This window comes from Arachis stenosperma, chromosome 1, assembly GCF_014773155.1.
Source record: "Arachis stenosperma cultivar V10309 chromosome 1, arast.V10309.gnm1.PFL2, whole genome shotgun sequence".
Lineage (NCBI taxonomy): Eukaryota > Viridiplantae > Streptophyta > Magnoliopsida > Fabales > Fabaceae > Arachis > Arachis stenosperma.
Window position 1 is genome coordinate 8,425,407 of NC_080377.1, and position 18,968 is coordinate 8,444,374.

At 27.0% G+C, this 18,968-nt stretch overlaps 2 protein-coding genes across 3 annotated transcripts; both read right to left on the reverse strand.

The window, feature by feature from the left end:
- Nucleotides 1-470: 470 nt before the first annotated feature.
- On the reverse strand, nucleotides 471-3,560 carry LOC130975561 (expansin-A8-like). Its single transcript, XM_057900355.1, has 3 exons — nucleotides 3,349-3,560; nucleotides 2,463-2,775; nucleotides 471-1,000 (listed from the first exon to the last, which is right to left on the reverse strand). The coding sequence occupies exons 1-3, from the start codon at nucleotides 3,500-3,502 to the stop codon at nucleotides 697-699; spliced, it is 771 nt and encodes a 256-aa protein (XP_057756338.1). The 5' UTR covers nucleotides 3,503-3,560; the 3' UTR covers nucleotides 471-696.
- Nucleotides 3,561-13,809: 10,249 nt separating this feature from the next.
- LOC130961062 (uncharacterized) lies at nucleotides 13,810-16,456 on the reverse strand. Of its 2 annotated transcripts, none has more exons than XM_057886723.1 (4): nucleotides 16,208-16,456; nucleotides 16,006-16,107; nucleotides 15,086-15,254; nucleotides 13,810-14,197 (listed from the first exon to the last, which is right to left on the reverse strand). In XM_057886723.1, exons 2-4 carry the CDS (start codon nucleotides 16,066-16,068, stop codon nucleotides 14,001-14,003), a joined length of 429 nt encoding a protein of 142 aa, XP_057742706.1. In that variant the 5' UTR covers nucleotides 16,069-16,107; nucleotides 16,208-16,456; the 3' UTR covers nucleotides 13,810-14,000. The 2 variants fall into 2 exon arrangements, with proteins under 2 accessions (XP_057742706.1, XP_057742697.1); XM_057886714.1 differs by having other exon boundaries at nucleotides 16,191-16,443.
- Between the last annotated feature and the right edge of the window lie 2,512 nt (nucleotides 16,457-18,968).

An 18,968-nucleotide genomic window follows, 5' to 3' on the forward strand; every position in this document is an offset into this window, starting at 1 on the left:
TTTTTCTAGATGAATGAAATGTAATACAAGATACATTTTAATTAGATGTTCTATAATAATAGTCAATGAATCATATTTTATATTCTAAGAATATCCAAAACTTGACATAGTAAAATAATAATAATTTTTCATAATAAGAAATACTAGTATTAAATAAGACACATAATTAAATTAAATTTTGAAATCTCTTTGCTACAAATAAAACAAGCAAAAGATACATCTCTTAAAGGAAGAGTATCACAATACTCAAATTACATATAAACTCTTCACATATATAACATCCATATCTTATATATGAGAAAGAGACCAGCGGGTGCTATATGAACACCTCAGCTATTTTTGCAGACCAATAAAATAAAAACACTGGCCTTTCATAATCCCAATTACAAACTTATATATATGAATTAATTCCTCTAATGACATTCTTTTGGGTATGTCATTAAGGAACTTAATTTAGGAAACAAATTTTATATACTTATTTTAGCTTGTAAATACATATTTTTTATTTTTAGATATAGGATATAAAATTCATTTATGTGAATTGAATATCTCATCTAAAAATTAAAAACATGTGTTAATTTAATTTACGAGACAAAAATAAGTATAAATAATATATTTCCTTAAATCGTTAAGTATAGAAACTTCTTTTTTTTTTTAATTTTTTTTACTAGACTAAACCCAAATTCAAAAAAAAATCTAGAATTGGCTTCCTTGGAAGGTTTGACCAAACTGCCAATTAGATGGTGCCACGTTGAAGCTTGTGACAGTTCTACCGTCACTGGCGGTGACTTGGAATGAGAGGGTTTGACCATTGAGGTATGAGTTGCTTTGCCAATTTTGCCCCCAGTTTCTTGACATTGATTGCCACCCAGTTCTTGATCCTTTGATGGAAACTGAATGAACATCACCAGCACCTCCAACGTTTGTTACCAAAACTAGGTTGAAGTAAGAGTGGCCATTAATGGTGAATCTTATTCCTCCCTTCTTCATGCAAGGAACTCTATAGTCATAGTCATCACAAAATGATACTAAAGATTAGTTAGGTATGAGGGTAATAATATAATTAACAATTAAATATAGATTTTAGAGTAAAGTATATTTTTTGTCCCTTAAATTAGACAAAAATTTTAAAATACTTGTAAGTTTTATTTTGTTTCAATTTTGTTCTAAAAATTTTCGATTTGCATTAAATATATTCTTTGCGGCTAATTTTTTTAAAAATTTAGGATCAATCCAATAACAATTTCATAAGAATAACATTCAATATAAGCAAATCAAGTTGTTAGATGAATGCTAAGTTTTTTAAAAAATTAGTCGCCAAGAATATTTAATACAAATAAAAAATTTTAGGATAAAATTAAAACAAAATAAAATTTAAAAATATTTTTTAAATTTTTTATTAAACTTCAAGAATAAAAAAAAAATATATTTTATCTTAGATTTTGTCTGATTCCGAAATAGTTTTACATGAAAATTCAATTGAATATTTATTTATATTTGTGATTTTTTTGTAATAAGTGGCTATAATTAAGAAAAACATTTTCACTAATATGATAAATTGATAATATTCGAATAAATATTTTTATAAAACTTTTTTTATACCTTGACTGTGTGTAAATTAAATTTGTTAGCTAAGAAATTATGCTATTCCTACCTTTTTAACTCAACATCAATTTTATGGTACCAAAGTTGGAACTAAATGTAGACAAGGTAGAAACTAAACTACACTAGTTTCCCTATGGTCATTAATAGGTCATGATGTATTGTATTGGTACAATATAATTTTATGGTACAAAATAATTCCTCCATCAACCTATAAGTTTCTCCTTTTTAAATGTTTTTACACCATAATTAATAATTATATTATTAACTATATATGATCAAATATACCATAAATATGAGAAATTATATTAAATTATCATCTCTTTCTTCATTTTTGTCTGACAGACTGAAAAATCCGCATAAAAAAAAATCAATAATATTATATTTTCAAATGACATAATATTTTTTTTAAAGAAAAAAAAGTTTCTAACTACTATGAATGAAAAGAATTTAGATAAGAAATACTATCTTTTATGAAAAAATAAACATGTTATGTGTATACAAAAAATCAACTGTTAATATAAAATACATGTTATGTGCAAGTAGATAGTATTTCAGGGGCCAGCATTTTTGTTGAAATTTGGTCAGTATTTAATCATAAAAAAAAATTATTAATCCTACACCATTAGATGTCATCTCACACTATTAAAAATATTGATAATAGATAATTGACGGTTAAACATTGCAAATTCTGCTGGTCCTAACACTCTTCATTGTTCTAAACGTACTTCTTAAATATTATTTATAATGAAAAACTTGGAAGTTTTTTGTTGAATAAAGATCAACACATTTGTATTTACTAGTTAGGGAATTAATGAAAGCTTAATTAAGAGCATAAGATAATTTGAACACTAACAAACCTTCTAAAAGCAACAGGCACAATTCCAGCCCTATATTCAGCAATTTGCAAGAATGCTGGCTCAGCCATATCAAAGTGCTGCAAAGGAGGGTTGCACCAACCACCATTGTTGTTGGGCAGAGCCGGGTTCGGCGGGCAGAAGTTGGTGGCGGTGACGATGATCGAACCCGGCTTGCACCATCTTGGGTCATCATTACACTTCATCTCATAGCATGATCCACAGCTTAGTCCATTGTTGAACAAAGCAGTGCTTAATGCTGCTGTGTTTGTTCCATAACCTTGGCTATACAAATTCCCATATCCACAAGCACCTCCTATATAATAAAAAAGGGTAAATGCCAAACCAAAATGCACTTATTATTGTACTCTGTTTTTTTATATTAACTATCACTTTCACTTTTTTAATTCATTGAAAAGTGAATATATTTAAATAATATTATGTCTACATATATTGGTTTTTTAATAAATTCAAATTTTTTTAAAAAAATTGATTTTAAAAATAGAAAATAGAATAAATAAAAAATTTACGAATGTATTAGGAGATAACATTTCACTATATTACCTATAATAATCTTTTTCTAATAATAAGCACGGAAAAATAATAAAAATATAATTATTTATGTGATTTTTATGGGTTTAATCTTTTAGAATAAATAATTTCATAATATAATATCAAAGCTTTTATAACCAAAAAGTTTAAAATTTTATTCTTTATCTCAAGAAAAGAAAAAAGAACGTGAAAGAAAATGTTAAGATTATTTAGATGCATCTTACTATTTGCTTAAACTTTTGAGATAAACGATTTTATAATAAACAAAACATGGTTTACAAATTATTATTCAAATATACTAAGAAGAAAAAAAAAGAAAGAGAAGGTAAAAACTGACCCATTGTGCCAGAGGCATCACCACCACCATAGAAAGTGGCATGAGCACTCTCCCAACCACCATAGTCAGCTGTGGCACCTTGCATGATAATCATGTCAATGGAGAGAAGAATGAGAAGAATCATTAGAGCCATTGAAAACTCTTGCTGTGGCATTCTCCTTTGTTCTAAGCCTTTGGCAAGAAACAGGGGAAGGTTCAAATTGTTGTTCCTTTCCTCTGCTCTGAGTTCTAATGTGTATGAGGGACCCCTATTTATAACTAACATTTTTTTCATAATTTAACATGTATTTAAGTTTGGGCGCCTTTTTTTTATTTTTTCTTTAACAACTTTTGTGTTGGAAAATTTCCTCATTATTTTTTAATTGTGTTTGAGTTTCCAGAAAAAACAAAAGAAAAAAAATACAAGACAAGATTCTTAAGACTTAAAAATAATAATGAATTCATCTTGTATAATTTTTTAATAGGACAAATTTATTTACTACCATAAAAAATTGATATTTTTTTTTCTAATATGTGTGTAAATAACTAATTCGTCATATAAATCCTAAAGAACTAATTGAGGCTAATTTTTTAAAAAATGGACAAACATGGTGTGTTATCCACTATTATGGGTAGGTTAAGTTTTATTTTTTAATGTATAAATAAAAAATTTAAAGGTAAGATTTTATGGTAAAATTTTACAGGTACATAAATTAGAGGGTCAAATTTATAATTTTAAAATGATAAAAAAATTATAAAATCACATCTAACTCTTAATTTTTTATTTTAAAATAATAAAAAAATTTACAAACACAATTATGACCTTCAAATTTCTAATTTTTAAAATATAAAAAAAATCATAAACACAAATTTAATTCTTAAACATTTTATACTCAAATATAACTCTTAGATTTTTTTTTCAATTATCCTCCACAATTTCGTGATACACTCCTCACTTTTATAATACAATAAAACTCACATTCTTCTCTAATATTAAAAATAAAAAGCGACTCATTGGTGTCATAATTTACATAGTTAAAAACTTCAAATATGATTTTTTTTTAAAAATAAATGAAGTGGAAACTTTTTTTTTTCTTTTTATTCGAAAAAGCCATGGAAGAAGTGAACAAGTGCACATGCGGTGGTTCTAGTTGGTGTTTTCAACCGCTAAGGTGGTGGGCCATGGCCCCCCACATGCATCTTCAACCATATTTCTTCCCATCGTTCTTAATATGCCAACATTATATTTTAAATTTTTATTTGTGTTATCCTGCTACTCTTAATCCTTTATATATATAAATATGATATTAAGAATAAACTTGAAATTAATCAAGAATCCAAGAGAGTAAGTATCAAAATATTTTATTTTATAAATTAAATATAATGAAGGGCATTTAAAAAAATTGGACACTAAACTATTCAAATATCTCTTTTATATAATATATAAAAAAAAAGTTAAATACTAAAGATTAAAATTATTTTCTAATAAATTTTAGAGGTGAAAACTTGCATGCAGTTATTTTTATGTAAAGTTGATATTTGTGAACCATTAAATGATTTGATAAATTTAACTAAATCATAATCTAATGGTTCTCAACTATCAATTCTTGAGTTTTTAACAATTTTAGATTGAATATTTGTTTTTTTTTTAAGTTCACTTTAAAAAATATTAAAACGGATTGATCCTTCTGTAATTAGGAGTAATTTCTTATATAATGGGTTTAGGGTTTATTTATTCAATATATATTAAAAATTTTATTAAAATCACAAAAAAAAATCTATCTTACTGAAATAATTTTAAGAAATTTTTAGAATGATAAATTTTATTAAAAACCAAAGTGTGTATTTAAAATTGATTGGGGACCGTGGTTGGTCATTTTTAAATATTGAGGGCTAGTGTTAATTTATCATTCATTATGACTAAAAGCTGCAATTAATTGTAGAAACTAATGTTTATATTTTGTCCACATGTAAAAAAAAAAAAGACTTATTTGTTTATGGCATTTATAACGAGCGCAATATTTTTTGTTATATGCCAAATTGCCGGTTTTTAAAAAATTATGAAGAAAAATAAAAATTACACATGCATCAACATTACTAACAGGAGTTATAATTTTCAATATTAGTAGGAATTAAGTTGCATTATCTAATCGAAATATTCGTAGGCAAATTTCATTTTGAGCATGGAAAATATCCAACGACCAAATGACAAAAAAAAAAAAAAGATGGAATAATTTGAAAGGAATTAAAAAAATTTAGAGTTTAATTTGGATATAGAAATGTGTAGGGTCTTAAGGAGTATCTTTAGCACATGGAGCAGAAGAGTATCATATATCATTATATATGTATGTATCATTGGCAAAATCAATATCAAAAGCAGAATCATGTAAGAACATTTTTCATGACATGATTCATCTCCCTTTTCCATTAACCCAAGATTCAAGAAAGATTGTGGATTTCATAGTATCTTGAAGAAAAACATTAGGAGATTAAATAATATTAGATTTTATATCGTCTAAAATTAAAAATTTGATAGTCGTTATAAATATGAGACAATCTTTATTTTTTGAATTAGTTAATAGAGTAAGTTAGACCTGCTTAATTTCTTATAAATAATGATGTCTAATGTCCGATTCGGCTTAGTAATTTTTTATTTATATAATTTGTAAACATAGCCGTTACATTAAAAACTCATAGATTATATATGAATTATCTCTAAAAATATAATGTCCATTAAAGTTAAAATCATTTGTTTTGTACTTTCTACATACGTAAACAAAAATTTTACAATTATATACTTATTAATATTAGACTTATGTAAAATTTAATATATAAATAATTGTCACTATGTATTGTTCATATTAAATAAATATATAAAAAATTATGATCGATATAATTTTTCCTAAATTAACTAAGAAATAATCGGCGGCATACTCATTAACTTAACGATTTAATTTATATATTGTTTTATATAATAATAAAGAAGTGTTTGTTTGATAATTTATTAGGTATAACAGCCTTGCTTTTCATTTGGATTATTAGGTGTGCGTTGTGGCTGGGCTTGACACATGCAAAGGTAATATAATCCTCGTGTGTATGAAATAAATAATACTAATTACGTGACCTTGCTTGCCCTATTTTCTTTTATTATTGTTTTAATGATTGCTGTTAGAGTAATGTTTGATCTTTTAAAATTGGTTATTGGTTGTTGCATATATCACAATCACCAATTCATTATGTATATATCTGATAATATATATCCCCCAACCCCACCCTACCAAAAGAAAAAGAAAATGGATAATTGATGATAATAATGTAATTTGAGACACAAAAATAATATGGAATGGACAAATCATAACATAGAATCTTTTCTGGAATTAATTCTCCTAAAAATTTAAATAAATTAAAAAAAATATATATAAATAATTATATTTTTAACATACGTTTTCTAGGTATAATTTTTTTTTTTTTGAGTTTGCGTAATAAATTTTTTATATTTTTTTAGAGTCAACAAAGATTAAAATTTTTGAATTATAGAAATTTTTGATATTATAGTATAAAACTATTTCAACTAAAATTTAAGTTGGTAGAAAGAACCATATAAATAATTATATTTTTAATAGAGTTGTACATTTTTTGTAATGTATATTTTTTTATGTAAAAAAAAATATTCAAGAATTTACTAACCATGCATGAGTGGAATTATATAAATTAGTTAAAACATAAAATTAGTTAAAGTGATAAATGGACAATTTTTCCTGTTTCGTTTATTTCCCACCTTCTTTGGGACAATTCAAGTACTATTTTCTTGGTTTTTCTAACTGCCAACGAAATTTAACTTATATAAATTATGATGCCATTTAGTGCATAGCAAATTGAATTTAGTCCATATGTAATTTTATACACATTTCTAGCACCTTGTATTCTTGTGATGAAAAATTAAAAAAAAAAACAAAAATAGAAATCCGGGGGAGGGAAGATATATCATAGGATCTCCATTATTTCGAATTAAATAACAAAAAAAAAAGAATAAAATGATCATTGTTTTCTCGTGTGTGTGTGCGTGTATATATAAATAATATCTTGAATTTTGAAAAAGTTCTTACTATTAAATAACTAATAAATTTGTACTATATAACACTTGGGATGGGGCAGATATTATTGATAGTTTTTGGTGAGGGCTAAAATGTTTGAAGTTAGGTCACATGCAATACAATGGCTAAAAGCTAGTAATAATAAATATGGTTCACATTTGAAACCCTAATTAACTTGCCTATGGAAAAATTAAATAAATAATTAAGTAAAGAAAAAGAATAGCATTGAATATTTAATATCAACCTCATCTTCTCCTTCTTTTAGTTTTAATGTTTTTAGGATAATCTATATATATATGGACAAAGGGGGGAAATTTTCTATTTTCACGTGTTGGGGAAACACACATTAAAGGAGTTTGAGGTTAGAAGGAAAAAAAATAAAATAAAAATAATGACTTTTGCATACCCAAAATACCCACAAAATAAAATTCAGATTATGAAATTTGTTTACTAAAATTATTTGTTTACTAAGGGAAGAAGTTCTTTAAATTTAGTGGAAATAGATAAATTAATTTGTCATCAAATAATTGATTTTTCAATTTGTTTTTTATTTTTGGTAATGGACTAATTATATAATATACCTCAAAACTAAACTAATTCAACTAAGTGAGCTTTTGTCGTTCAGTGACAATTAATCTTTAATATTGATGATTAGCTCATCATTAGTTTAGCTAATCACCACTCCATTGGAAGAGATGTCAATAACGACAGAGTTTCGGCTGGGAATTTTTCCAACCCAAAAAAAAGAAGTTGTAAAAAATTCCCTTAAAGTACAAAGTTATATTGTAACTTGTATGTTAGGTGCATGTTATGATGGAAAGTCTAAATAATGAAGAGATGAAGAATTTTTCTCATGAGTGAATGAATGAGTATTATATGAAATAGAAAATTTTTTAAATGTTTTTGGAATATTAATGTTTCATTAATTTTAATCGTTGATTTTAATTAATTATATATTTTTATAATTGAGATCAACGATTAAAAATGCCATTTGTAATATTATTATTCGTTATTTCATCCTATTTTTTGGTTATGTTATTTTATTGGTTCATTGCCATGTAAGCTAGAATAATATTGCTTTCTTAAAGTAGCTTTTTCCTTATTAAGGTAATTAGGTAACTAATTTGCGAGATTAAGAGTCTATATTCATCGATTGAGAGTCACTCAAATAAAGATATTAAAAATATTTTTTTTAATATTTTTTAATAATTAAAATTTAATATATATAACTTGTTAAATTGTGTTATTTTTATTAAAATTAGACAGGACAAATCAATTGTATTGAAAAACTAATAAATTAATTTTGAATTGATCTAAATTAATAATTTTTATAAAAAATGACTACAGTATGTCTATTATAAAAAATAAATAAAATACTAATATTATATTTTATATATATATATATATATATATATATATATATATATAAATTTTAAAAACTCTAAATCTTAACCTTATGACGACAAAGAAAAAAAATGTTAGAATTTAGGATTTTCAAAATTAATATATATAATAGGAGCATTTTAGTTATTTTCTATAATAAAGGTATTGTAGTAATTTTTTATAAAAAATAATATTAATTTAGACTAATTCAAAATTTAGTTTATCATTTTTTTGGTTAAATTAATTTATCTGGTCTAATTTTGACAAAAATTAACACGATTTAATTGATTATACGTGTTAAATTTTAATTATTAAAAAACATCTTTAAAAAAAAACGTTTTTAAAATTTTTATTTGAGTGATTCCCTTATCGAAACACATGCATATAGTATTTTTAGGTGTCCAACATTTAAATCAATATTAATTTACTTTTTCTATTTTTACATTAAAAGTGTTGGTCTCTAGTACTTTTTTTTAAATAAATAATAAAAAAATAAAATTGTATAATGATGGGTAGACTTATAGAATTCGGTTAAGATTAGAAGTCTAGAATTTTAAATTGAAGATTAAAGCAATTGGTAATTAAGTACTTAAGAAAAGTGATTAGCATCAACATAAAAATTACAAAATTTAACTCTAATGCATTATCCATAGTTACCCCCCCCCTTTTTCTAAATTATCAATATTAAAAACATTGTTTTTTTTTTTCAATTAATTTGATTCCAATAAGTCACAAAGGCAAAGTTCTTCAATTAGCCATATAATATTATATTAAATTTTGAATTAACAAGTCTGATAAAAAATTTAAGAGAACAATGAAGGGAACAAATTCATTTGAAGTGATAATTTTTTTTTTCTAATAAATACTTCTTTCTCACTCCAAATAAAATAAATTTTTGGCGAACACGTACAATGAAAATTATTGCACAGCAATAATGCTACAAAAAACAGGTTCAGACCAATAACTGAATAACATACATGGGAGCTTCCTCACATCTCTATCAAACTGATTTTTATCTATTTTTAATGAATAATGTCAACTTTATTCCCATGATATATAATAAGGATAAGCTAAGTAAAAAACAGAGGTGGAAAAGAAAACCTTACATTCAGTCTCATTATTACCATGACCAAGAATCAGAATTAGCCATTTTTTATGTGCTTCTTTATTATTATTATTATTATTATTATTATTATTATTATTATTATTATTAACTAAAACAAATAAGAAAATTATAATCCTAAAGCAGACTCCATTTATAATGTGAAACAGCATGATCAAATTGGAGAAAACTTGGACATCTCCAATAAATTTTCTCTCTTATTGTTATATAATTGAGACATCAATTACTTATTCATAGTTGATATAATGAATCCAGCTATTTCAAAATTTTAACTTAAATTTTCAGCTCTCCTAACCACTTAAATTCTTGTGACTTAAAAAGGCTCCAGTTCTTTCATGGTTCTATATTTATTGTTGGATTTAATTTAATTTTTTTGGTAGTGTTATTTATTACTAAAATTGCTACTGTTATATATTTTTTTTTATTCTCTTTTTCACAATTCCTTTTAGAAGAAAATAGGAATATATGTAGGTAGTAAAAGTTGAAAATTAAAATATATATTCTAAAAATTTTTAGATTTTTTTTTATGACGCTGATAATTGTTGCTTTGAGATATACCTAAAATGAATTATAAGTAAATGGACTTTTGTGAAAATGTCGAAGACAATGATAAAGGTATTTAAAGTGACTTCGCATCGTCTTTGAGACCGTGGATGAGAAATACCTGCAAAGGACTCTAATGGTTAAGTCAGCAATAATTTAAGCAGAATAAATATAGAATGGATTGAGAAAATAGTGGGAGGAGAGTTCTTCTTTGCTTCCCAAGTCGAGTCGGACTCGAATCATAGCACCCAAGTTCTAAATTGGTCAGGTAGGTTAACTCAGACATCTCTGAGCTAGGTGCACAACTTCAATCTTGAGCTAAAAACTTGGGGTATGACCCATTAAACATAGTGAGTCCATTTTTAAATCGTGGTCTTAATTATTTGGATCAAAGTATGAAGAGTTATTTTGTTAAAAAATTTATAGATATGATCTTTTATCATTAAACTTCATATTTTGATGACTTAAATAGGTGATCAATATCAAATTCACCTAAATAATTTTTATTCACCAGAAAGTTCTTTATCGACCCAATTTGATTGTCTTATTTTGAAACATTATATAATCACATCAAAATAATTAATTAGTATGCTTTTGGATAATGCCAATTTCACATCAAATCGTCTATTTTTTGTCCCTGAAGTTTGATGAAAGTTTCAAAAATATCCCTAAGTTTTATTTTATTTTAATTTTGTCCTAAAAGTTTTCGATTTGCATCAAATATATCCCTGACGGCTAATTTTTCAAAAAATTTAAAACCAATTCAACAACAATTTTATAAGAACAACCTTCAACACAAACAAATCAAGCATAATTTTCATGCATTATTGTTAGATTGGTCTTAATTTTTTTGAAAATTTAGCCGTCGAGAATATATTTGATGCAAATTGAAAACTTCTGAGACAAAATTGAAATAAAATAAAACTTAGAGGTATTTTTGAAACTGTTGCCAAACTTCAGAAACAAAAAGTATACTTTACCCTAAATAAATATGAGACTCATAATTTGATTTTTTTACAGTATTTTTTAATTAGTTCAACATATTAAAAATTAATCTATTATAAATTAAAACTTTATTTAAGAATTTATTATTAACCAATAAATTACTACATATATAAAATAAAATTTAAATTTTCGTTATTTAAACAAATTAATTAACTGACTGCTCTCATCCAAATTGATTATATGAGACTCATAATAGTTATAGATTATTAAGTGTCAAGTTACAACTTACAAGTAAAACATACCCCAATTCTAACTAACCAATAACACTTTTTGCCCCTAGATTTTTCTGTTTAACTATGTATTTCCAAGAAAGGCCAAACTTGATTTCGTTTATGAGAACTATTATTAGGTAGAAAGTCTAGGAATTAATAATAATATTGTCACGTTATTATTTTTATTAACCTTAAAATGGATTGATAAGAAAACCAAACTGTTGTCATATATATCTCAATGCCTAATTTGAAAAACAAGAGCCTAAAGTATAGCTGGTGAAATTACATTGGACCCTACCACGTTACAAGCACATGCAACATGCAAGCTTCAGCTTTGGTTTTCTCTCAAATCTTAATCTATGTCGTGTCTATTTTTCATTTTCTAATTCTTCATAAGATTTTATGCACCAATCAATCATCAATCATATAATAAACTACTATTAACTTGCTTTTATTTTATCACAAAATCAATCATACGAGATACGCTCTATTATTCTGGAAAACATTATTTTCTATGTGCATGAATTTGTAAAGAGATTCTTCTCTAATTTTTCAGTCATAGTAATCATATATTATATTATATAAATTTAAATATTTTTTTATAGTAAAATAAATCTAATATTTGTCTTCTTTCTTAAAGAATATATCCCCTTTAATCAGTTTTGGATTTTTTTGGCATCTTTCACCCAAATTATATATTATATAACAATAATTAAATACTACAAATTTAAAATTGATATATGTAACTTATTAATTCAAAAAAATTGTAATAGAATCTTCACAACCTTACAATTTATATATGTATGAACCTTCTTCCATGGTGTAAATTAAAATACATCTTAGTCTTTATATAATTAATTAAGGTAGATAGACATATATAGTCAATAATAATTTAGAGACATGAGGATATAGAAAAGGGTTTTCTCCATATGAAAATGATGTTTCCTTCTTTTTGTTTTTCCCTCTTCCTATTCAAGGTGATGAATTAGGAAAAAGAAATATAACAAGAGATGAAAAAGGAAGCACACTACTAAGGAGTAGGAACATGGTATGTAACATAACATAGAGTAGTATATTTAATTAAAACTTAGGAGCTCAATAAGACATGGGCAGATTTGTTGGGTTTGTGCCATTTGTTTAGGGATCAATGAAAGTTCCCTTCACAAGGGATTGTCCCAAAATTTGGTCCCATTTCTTAGGGTAAAGGACATTGTGGATGAATTTGGATGGCAAGTTTATGGTCCAGGATAGCTGAATTATTTATTTATTTATTTATTATTATTATAGGACGCACACACATGCAACCAACTCGAGCATCTTCGTCTCTTCTTACACTTTTAAAATTCCAAATATATCTATCCTTTTAAACTTGAGTTTTAAAGTATTTTATTTGATGAGTCTAAATATACAGTATACAATATAAAACATAACCTAAAATATAACAAATACAATAATACAATATTCCAATATTCAGAGAATAATTTTCATAATCCAATTAGAGGGAATTGAAAGTTTCGAAGGTTTATCCTTTTTTGGAATTAATTGCAAAATCAATATAGCTTTTCCCATTAAGGTATAACTATAAGGATGCATTTGTTTCAAATTATAGGGAAAAAAAAAATCATAACTTCAATCTTTTTAGATACTTGACATAGCAAAAGATTAAGATTTTCAAAATTTACTATTATCATCTTCCATGAAGTTGAAAGCAGAGATTTTGATATTCTAATTAATATACAAAGAAAACTTATTAATACAAATGAGTAAAAGAAATAGCTTATTTGCTATAAAATTGTTTTCTGATAAAATCATCTGAACAGAATATACTTCTAAATTAAGCTTTATATCCACATAGTTCTTCAAAATTCAAAACCGTTAAGCAAACCTCTTGAACATAAATTATTGAATCCGCACCAAAATTCATTCTCCAGTGTCATCTATATAAGCAGTTAAGCACATAGGCCATTTCTAACTAGTGCTAACTACAGCAAAAGCAGAGCTCAGAAATGGGGAACGTCATGCACAGCAAATCTTATGATAAATATGATTTATTACTTTGAATTTGATTTTGAAAACTGCATTCCGAAAATGAAAATCATTGTTAGAAAACAAAACTATGAAATGAAACAACATATTTTTGTTACCCATACACGCTTAGTTTGCTGAAAAAAAACCAAATACAGATGCTAGTCATTGTAGAAGAATGAAGTACCTCACAAGCAATTGAATTGAAAGTTTGAAACTTGTTAGATTATGTACACATCAGAATATAGAAATTGAAGGACAAGAAAATAGGATCAAATCAAATCAAACTCAGCGCCCCAAAAATGCAACACGGTCCTTTTGCACTGCCTGTGTTAGGTTGATGTCAAAGAGCTCGCAGCGAATGGGCATCTCCATCTCATAGAAAGGATTCTTCAAAACATAATCAGTGTACAATTCATATATATATTTCAATAAACTTTCCATGTGTTGAGTTCCAGGTTCACAGACCACAAAAAACTTCGTCCCTGTGATGGAGAAGAATCATTTTCATAAGCCGTTGACTTATATCAGTATTAGAAAAATAAATCATAGTTTGGTTATAATTAGATAATCATTAAATTCATTTTTCCGAGGCATTAAACCGAATAGGGAACTTCACAACAAGGAAAAGAAAAGACGGCATAATATATATTGCAAAAGGAACACAGGTTGAAATTATTAGCGGCAGCTAAACATCTGGAAAGATTTTCATGTGTCGAAAACTCGAGTTCATTGAACAAAACCAGAAGTTGCACTTCAACTAAATACTCCAAAATCCAAATGGTAGCATATACATAGCACTGCCACAAGGATATGACCTCCCTTTTCCTCCCTAAAATAATAGTGTACATATTAAGTTGGACGAATTATTAAAGGGAAAACAAAAAGCTCTTTTATCTACTACCTTCCACATGATAATAGTATATCATGTCACAAGAAAGATGTATTCTCTTCAACAAAAACCAAATTTTATCTTCCAACCTAATGATTATACTGCAAAGTATTATCTGGACCTTCCTCAATGGATTTCAGTTATTTTAACTTGGAAAGCACATGATTCTATAAGTAAATCCCAATAATCAACTCGATTTTTCAACGAGGTACCATAAGTGAACAAATAGTAATGTGACCAACAATGATCACAGAAAAATTTCTGATACTGACATATCCACAAATACTAAAACAATCTTATGTTTAAACTAGACAATTTGTAAGGCCTCATTTAAGTGAGTGATATGATTGCAAAAGCCAGTAAGAGAGATAAATCTACTATATCTAAATGATGTCATACATTCACTCTCTCTTATTCACCAAATAAACAAGAAATTTAACATAATAATAGAGATAAACACTAATGCCCTATAAGAATATACCTGTCAGTGATTGATAGCAATGAAGATCAAATGTGTCTGCTTGGAGAAGTTCAATTCCTGAACAACCTGAAACAGGTGACAATTGCTGAGAGATCGCATGCATTGAATGCCATAAACTTGCCACCCTCAAACTGTCATTGGTATCCATTCGTCCGGCAGACCCATAATCCTAGATGTCAATACATAGTTTCAATATATACATTCCATATATGTTCAACGAAAAAATTCTGCAATTATAACAACAGTAAGGAAATTGGACTTCTTTTAACAGTTTCGTAGAAAAGGTACTATTTTATCTTTGAAAACCCATTCTTAAAGTTTTTATAGACTGTTTGAGAAAGAAAAAAAAAAAACAGAAACTTTTGAGTTTTCTATTTGTTTCCTAGAAAAATCAATACTAGAAAAAAATGTTCCATTCTGAGTTTTCACAGACTCGCGAATCAAAGAGAACAACAAACTTGCAGTACAAGCATCCAGCATAAAGCCGAATTTCTCAATTATCTCAGCTCAGTCTCAAATCAGTATTTAACTAAACAACTGCTACTATATTAAATTGTTTTTGCAGCCATGATCTTGTTCATTGCTGGGACTGCCATCCTTCATATCAATCTTGTCCCTTATCAAGACAGACTCTCAGCTAACTCCAACCTTCTAGTGATACTTGGTAACAACACCATCTTAAGATTACATTTCTCTTTGGAACTTCATACAAATGCACCTATAATTGCTACCAGTTTTTCCCACTAACCAAATATCCTAATCACAACAAGATTCAACATACTTGGTAAACATTCTGAAACAGTTTCATGATTCAAATATCTTAGATACCCCAAAATCACGTGTAATAGTAAAAAATAAAAATAAAAATAAAATTAAAATTAAAATCATCATCTGAAGGTTGAGTCTACAAATGAACTTACCTTATAGTAGATCAACCCGCCGGACTTGTTGATGATATAAAGACTGTAAATTGCTGCTGCCATTTCCAAAGGAAAAGAAAAAACAAAGTAGTTTGGCGGAATCTGAAGTAAAAGCGAAACATAACGTAAGCAAAGAATGATCGGAATGAGATGAATTGAGTTAAGAACAAGAAAGAGAAAGTTACGAGATTGCGAAACCCACTGACTGAACCCTAGTGAGAATGAAGTGTCTCTCCTAATTCAGTGCGGTGACCATGGTGCAAGCGGCGCAGATCGGTGGCGGCGGATGGCTACTCGTTCTTTGTTCCGATCGTAGCAAATGTTAGGGTGGTAATTCAATGTTGTGTTTTTGTTTCTCAAACAAGTGAAGTGAGATCTGAAATTCAGATTCTGAATGTTATTTTGGTAGATGGAGAATTTCACGATTTTTTATTTGGAAATTTCAATAGGGTTATACGCTATGTAGATTGGATTATAAAAAAGTTGTAACTATTAACAGCTAAATTATTTTTTGGCGGAAATTTAGTGCAGTCGACTTCCATGAAATTAATAGCTAAGAGCAAAATCTAACCACTCATTTTTGTTATCAATTTTACACCTGAATTTTTATCTTTTTTTTTTACTACATATTGTTTTCTTTTAGTGGAAATCATTAATTAATTTTTTATTATACTATAAAAAATATCAAATACTAGCGTATTTTGGCAAAAGTAAGAAGTGCAACCTTCCATAAAATTTAGCTTGATATTAGAAGTTTAAAAAATTACGTTTTAAACTCTAAATTTTAAATTTAAATTATTGATAAAAATATAATAAATAGAAAATTAAAACTTATTTAATTAACAAGAAAAATAATAATTTTTACTTAATAAAAAGCGTTAAAAATGAGTCATAAAAATAAGTAATAAGATTATACATATATTTTGTACATGTATGTGCTTTTATATATGAATCCCGCTAAGGAGTCAACGAAATATTTGTATAATGTGTACAATGAGTTATTTATTTAGTCCAATATGAGTTAAAAAATAAATATTTAAAATAAAATACTACTAATTTCTCAAACATAATACACCCATGCTATCCAGAATAACCATCTAAGTACCAGGAATAATAAACATCTGATATCCTACTGAATTAAACATTTCTGTACCCTCATTGTACACATTATATAAATACTCCATTGGCTCTCTATACTTCCTCTTTATGAATAATACACATTTTTATTGTGTATACTAAAAATTAACTACTATATATCTGTGTATAAATAAATATATTGTTTAACTTATTTTTAATATGTATTTTATTTTGTATTACATGTACTTTATATCAATAATTAAGGCATACTTGATATTATACATACATATACACGGTAGTTAAGGAATAATGATCAAAAGTCTTTAAAAATTTACAAGTACATTAATTTGATCTCCAAAAGATTCACACCTCCAATTTGTGTCTAAAAACATCAGATTGATCATTCTGATGGTTAGATAACAACACATTAACAATGATCTTAGATGCCATTTTCACTATTAATCCATAATATATACCCAATATTCAGTGAGAAAGCAACATAAATCGCAAAATTATACTATGCTGTGTCATAAATCATTTCATGCGACAAACAAATAGAGCAATAATACAGTGTATCAAGCTCCAAAAGGCCAAAAGAAACTACCAATGAATGAAGACTTTCCTCAATCCGGGGCCTGCTACACATAAAAGTAAAAAGATTGTACAAGTTTTACAAGTTATCAGCCCAAACTTTATTAACACGCGCACTAACTCATTTTGAATGGAGCGTAACTACACGCACCCCACTCAAACGGTTCCTCTTCCTCTTCCTCTTCCTCTTCCTCTTCCTCTTCCTCTTCCTCTTCCTCTTCTTCTTCTTCTTCTTCTTCGTTTTTTTTCGATTTTCATAGTTTCTGAAATTCTTCTTCTTCTTGCTGCACGTTCTTCTTCCTCTTACTCTTCTTCTTCTTCTTTTCTTTCGTTTCTGCACGTTCTTCTTCCTCGTTTTCTTCTTCTTCTTCTTCATTTACGTCTTTTCTCTCTGTTTTCTCGTTTTTTTTTTTTCAATTTTTCATGGTAAAATCGTTTTTGAAGAAGAAGAAGCAGCAGAAGATGAGGAGGAGAAAGAGACTTCTTTTCTTTCGTTTCTGCACGTTCTTCTTCCTCGTTTTCTTCTTCTTCTTCTTCATTTACGTCTTTTCTCTCTGTTTTCTCTTTTTTTTTTTCAATTTTTCATGGTAAAATCGTTTTTGAAGAAGAAGAAGCAGCAGAAGATGAGGAGAAAGAGAAAGAGTTCTGAATTATGTATAAGATGTACTTCAACGAATTTTGGGTGTATTTTCTTAAATCCTTTGGGTGTATTTTCTGTAACCCTTTGGGTGTATTCTATAATCGTTTAGGTGAATTCTTGTAACCGTTTGGATGTATTTTCTGTAATCCTTTGGGTGTATTTCTGTAATCATTTGGGTGTATTTGAGTGATATCTGACTGATATCTATGGGTGTATCTGACTCATATCTATGGGTGTATCTTAATGATATCTATGGGTGTATTTTTCATTTCAAAAAAAATGGCAGGCATTACAGAAATACACCCAAACGGTTACAGGAATTCACCCAAACGATTATAGAAATACACCCAAAAGATTACAGAAAATACACCCAAAGGATTTAAGAAAATACATCCAAAATCATGCATAATTCAGAACTCTTTCTCTTTCTCCTCCTCATCTTCTGCTACTTCTTCTTCAAAAACGATTTCAGAGCTTGATGTCAAAAAACAATAGAAATCGAGAATAACGAAAAAAGAAAACAGAGAGAAAATCACGTAAATGAAGAAGAACAGAAAGAGGAAGAAGAACGTGTATCAAGAAGAAGAAGAAGGAGAAAGAGAAGGCAAGAAACGTACCTTGAATAATATTTCTTCGTTTTTTCTAGTGATTTTGA

Bases quoted from the DNA above. Each gene is read 5' to 3' on its own strand.
- LOC130975561 (XM_057900355.1), bottom strand. From the start codon at position 3,502: ATGCCACAGCAAGAGTTTTCAATGGCTCTAATGATTCTTCTCATTCTT. The intron at 2,776-3,348 runs GTCAGTTTTTAC...TTTATTATATAG, and splicing joins TGATGCCTCTGGCACAATGG to GAGGTGCTTGTGGATATGGG. The intron at 1,001-2,462 runs GTTTGTTAGTGT...CTATGACTATAG, and splicing joins GTGCCTGTTGCTTTTAGAAG to AGTTCCTTGCATGAAGAAGG.
- LOC130961062 (XM_057886723.1), bottom strand. From the start codon at position 16,068: ATGGCAGCAGCAATTTACAGTCTTTATATCATCAACAAGTCCGGCGGG. The intron at 15,255-16,005 runs GTAAGTTCATTT...ATTGACATCTAG, and splicing joins GCGGGTTGATCTACTATAAG to GATTATGGGTCTGCCGGACG. The intron at 14,198-15,085 runs GTATATTCTTAT...TCTCCATCACAG, and splicing joins TTGCTATCAATCACTGACAG to GGACGAAGTTTTTTGTGGTC.